The following is a 4770-nucleotide window of genomic DNA, read 5'->3' as shown; positions in this document are numbered from 1 at the left end:
AATCTAATTTGGCAGAGTTTCTACAGCTGGATGCCCTTCCTAACGCCAACCACTCAGAGAGTGTAGTGGGTGCTTTTACGTGTCACCCGTACTTGTAAAAATTAATCCTTCCTTCTCCAAGCTTAGATTCGAAACTGAATCTAAGGATTCTTGGTCGTCCAAACCGCCATAATCAACAGGCGAGAAAAAAGGTTTTCTTTGTTCTGTCAAAAAATGATAAATCATTTCCTTTTGACCTACGACCTCAGCCATGTCAGGCGAAGTTCAAATGAACAGGAACTGACCTATTTAGGCACAATCTCTGCTGTAGTATGTCTGTCCTTCTAGCTGCCACAGCGGTTATAAAATACCATGGTCAACAAAGAGACAGACAGAAAGGCTTTGGCAGACAGACTCAAAGGTTCATGGCACACTGGCAGATAGAAAGGTTCATGACAGACTACTTTCTCAGATGAACAACGCGCGCACACACACACACACACACACACAAACATATTCAGTTCTGACATATCACCTCCACAGATGTACCCTGTTTCTATTACTAGCAACTCTTAGCAGTTGTCAACAATTACATGTAGTGAAGAATATTGTATACCAAAGGCAAATGCAAGTACAGTAAATAAATTATTTTAACTATGAATTGATGTCATTTATTTGTTTACTTCAAAGGTATCCACATGCCTATCGCATTTGTTCACCTTAACACATACTGATACACACTTAACCACTACATTTGGTGACCCCATCAAAGAATTGCAGCCTTCCATTCAATCAGCTTCACCAACTTAATTGCATTTGGAAAATGAAGACATTTTTTGTAATGCTTTTAAATTTTCCATTTCGGCACTACACTTTGTGTTCCCGTTAAAGAATCACAGTTTGCACATCACCCGGCAATGAAACAGAACTGAAAATTCCTGCGACTGATTGGCACATAATGGCTCCCCCAGAACAGAACCCAGTGGCGAACACATCCATGGTTGACATGGCATTCCAGGCAGCAATTCCTTCCACCAATCCTTTCCTTTTGTTGTCCAGTGCTTTGGAAATTTCTGACTTGCGTGCATTGGTCACTCAGTGGGCAACACAGATACAGGCCCTGACAGAGCAGATAATGCCCTATGGCCTGGTACCCTGTGTTGAAACAACAGCTGATCTCGTCGTTGTGGTAGATGGTCCCAAAGCCCAAGTGCTACCCTCAACTTGCATGAAACATGTTGGTACCACTGAAAGTTCGGAACCTGGACATAGAAATGCATGATCCCATGCTTGTTTTCAACATCCAGTTCGGGAAACGACACAGCCAGGAATTGAACATGACAGAAGTTCCTGGCTTGCACCCACAAAGTCGCCAGTTTTTCGTTTGCAATCGTGTAACAGGCACGCATTTCCTGGTTGACACCGGCGTGGAAGTCAGCATCATCCCTGTTTCCAACACTTCAGGAAAAAGAAAAGAGACATCAGTCTGTCTTCAGGCAGTTAACCATTCACCCATTCCAACCTACAGTGAACAGTCCCTGACGCTGAACTTAGGACTACGCAGCACCTTCCAGTGGGTATTCGTCATAACTAAACTGCCGACCCCTGTCTTAGGAGCCGATTTCCTGCATCATTTTGGTTTCCTCATAGAAATTAAACACAGGAGACTGGTGGACAGCACCATACAGCTCACTGTGTGCGGTATAGCCGCTCATATGGCTACAGTCAGCTCAACTATTTTGCTAACGACGATAACTCGCCACAGTGCTATCCTGAAAGAATATCCGGATGTCGCTCGACCAGTATTCCATAGCCAGCCAATCAAACACAAAGTTACCCACCACATCAAAACTAGCGGTCCACCTGTTGCTGCAAGACCCAGAAGATTACTACCTGATCGTCTCAAGGCCATCAAGCGGGAATTCCAGCATATGCTCGACATTAGAATCATCTGCCCATCTAGCAGCAACTGGTCCTCACCAATACACTGTATTCCAAAAAAGTCATCGACCGATTGGCGAATTTGCTGTGATTATTGATTGCTGAACAACTGCATGTCCCCTATCTTCAGGATTTTTCTATTTCGCTGCATGGAGCTTGCATCTTTTCAAAGATCGATCTTGTGCGAGCATACAGCTAAATCCCGGTGGAAATTGCGAACATCCCCAAAACAGCAGTTACGACACCCTTCGGAATGTTTGAATTCCTGCATATGCCTTTCAGTTTATGCAACGCGGCACAGACATTCGAAAGGTTTATCGATATGGTTACCAGAGGTTTGCCTTTTGTCTATGCCTACATAGACGACATACTCGTGGCCAGTAGCTTAGATGAAGAACATGAACAACACCTGCACCTGCTATTTGAATGCCTGCGCAAATAGTGTTATCAACCCCAGCAAGTGTTCGTTCGGAGTTGCTTCCCTTCATTTTCTCAGGTACATCGTTGATAAAGATGGCATTCGTTCCCTTCCAGAGAATGTCAAGGCCATCGTGGATTTTCCACCACCTACATCTCTCTGCAAATTAAGGGAGTTTCTCAGTTTAGTGAATTTCAATCGCAGATTTTTACCCCACCTCGCTGAGATAACGCAACCACTCACAGATTTGCTATGTCAGCAAACTTGCAAAAACACGAATATTGTCTTGAATGAAGATCAACCCACCTCTTCCGCTGCCCTGAAAAAAGCGTTATCCAACGCTACCATGTTGTTGTATACAAAACCAGATGCCCCACTGTGTGTACTAGTTGATGCATCCGATTCCAGAGTTGGAGGTGTGCTACAGCAGCTTGTTGATGGTATATGGCAACCGTTGTCTTTCTTTTCTAAACGGTTAAAACCCACTGAAATAAAATACAGTACTTTCAGTCGGGAATTATTAGCGGCATACCTGGCCATTAAGCATTTCTAACACATGCTAGAAGGTACCGATTTTGCCATATACACCGACCACAAACCACTGGTGTATGCATTTAATACAAAGCCTGATCACCACTCGCCGAGAGAAATCCACCACCTCGACTTCATATCGCTGTATACGACGGATATACGCCACATCAAAGGGACGACCAACTTAGCAGCCGATGCACTTTCACGCATGCAGATCAATGCTATCAACACCATGGCTACAATTGATCTGGCACGTATAGCAGCTGACCAGGAGAATGATGAAGAACTTATAGGAAAGTGGGTTATACATCATTAGATGTATACCTGACTTTCCTGTATAAAATTAAGAATATAACGGAACGCTGAACTCCAGACTATCAACATAACAATTATTTATTTTAAGGTGGTTAATATATACATCTTTAGCTCTTGTTTGTTGAGACGTCTTCTGTGTGTGTGAGCATGGTTGTTGGGATGTTGGTATATAGATGTGAGCGAGCTGTCTAGCGTAAGTTCGAAAGATGGAGAGAGACAGCTAAACACGTCCTTGCTCAATTGCTGGCCAGCAAGAAAGAGGCAGAATGAAGCGGGAAAGCTTGGTTGTTGAATTGCACGCATGCGCACAGCGTTACTACAGGGCTCCCTTGCCAGTGCGGAATGCACGATAATATAATTCTGTTGGAACGCCTGAGGCAGGATGGCCACTGAAAACCACCCACAAGATGTAGCACAAACACACACAAAGAAAAATGAAAGAAATGAATGTGCACACTCGTGTGATACATGCATGCAATGTACAAATTGAAGGAATGAAAGAAAAACATGCAATATGGGCAGTAAATGCCACCTAGTAAAAAACAAATGAGACAATGAGAAAACAAATCGTGATGACTACTGTCCAGGAACTGGAATCACGGAATGTGAAAGTCTGAGTGTTTGTTTTTACTGAAAGGAAAGAAAATGTATGAGTGCACAAGTGTGTGTGTGAGAGAGAAAAACACAGAACAAGTAAAAGTATCTGTAACAGAGTGTGAAAAGTCTTAAAACACTGAGATGGAGAAAACCAGTTCGTATAAAAATTCCACAAGGAGATAGAATGTCCATACGCAGGAAGTTGTGGTCCATGAGCAGAGCTGTAGTTGAGCGTCGGATGCTAGTTGTGACCGGTTACCTGGTACGGAATATTCTATAAAAGTTTGTTTATATGGTGTGTCCCTGGTGGTGGGGTTGTTGGCGCACGACATTGTGGTAGACAGTACATTGATGGTGAAGACGTCGGCGCAGGAACTGTAATATAGCTGTGTTCTGTATGTGTGGTGGTAATGATGTTGACAGTGGTAATGATGTCCTGTTGAAACTTGGCGACATCGGGGGAATGCTCGTAGTTGGTAGTAGTAGTTGTTGTCGTCGCGGTGGTAATCTTGGTTGAACAAAGCTGGTGGCGAAAAGGCTGCTTGGTGATGGTGTTTGAAGAGGTACGCTTTTACAGACGGTCGACAGACAAATCTCTGTACGTCCATTAGCGAAAACCTCGAAGAAAATTTTCTTAACCCAAGATGAAAGAACGACCGTGCGAACTCAAAAAGGAGAAATGGTGACGAATGGAAAAACAGAGGACTCCTTTTATTTAAACGTGTTACACGTCGAACACAAAATAATATATCAAAGATGATATACAAATAATTATGTTATACTACGATAACATAAATAGCCAGTAATGAGACGATAGAAAAAACAACCGTATGAAATGAATAACAAGAGATATTTAGTGTGGCATAAAAGATGTATGTGTATGTGAGAGTGTGAATGCGACATATAAGAACATAATAAAAGACAGGCCGTCTATATGTATGTGAGATATCACAGCAGATAGAAAGTCAGTACACGTGAGAGTTTTATAC

At 42.9% G+C, this 4770-nt stretch overlaps 1 protein-coding gene across 1 annotated transcript; it reads left to right on the top strand.

Moving 5' to 3' along the window:
- Positions 1–1214: 1214 nt before the first annotated feature.
- On the top strand, positions 1215–2018 carry LOC149133075 (uncharacterized). The gene has a single exon (XM_089361280.1). The coding sequence runs from the start codon at positions 1215–1217 to the stop codon at positions 2016–2018; it is 804 nt and encodes a 267-aa protein (XP_089217406.1).
- Positions 2019–4770: the final 2752 nt, after the last annotated feature.

The sequence above is a fragment of the Octopus bimaculoides genome, chromosome 12 (assembly GCF_046866305.1).
Source record: "Octopus bimaculoides isolate indiv1 chromosome 12, ASM4686630v1, whole genome shotgun sequence".
NCBI lineage: Eukaryota > Metazoa > Mollusca > Cephalopoda > Octopoda > Octopodidae > Octopus > Octopus bimaculoides.
The sequence above is the reverse complement of the archived record's forward strand: the minus strand, read 5'-3'. Positions and strand labels throughout refer to the sequence as shown.

Coding starts and splice junctions, on each gene's coding strand:
- LOC149133075 (XM_089361280.1), top strand. CDS start 1,215: ATGTTGGTACCACTGAAAGTTCGGAACCTGGACATAGAAATGCATGAT.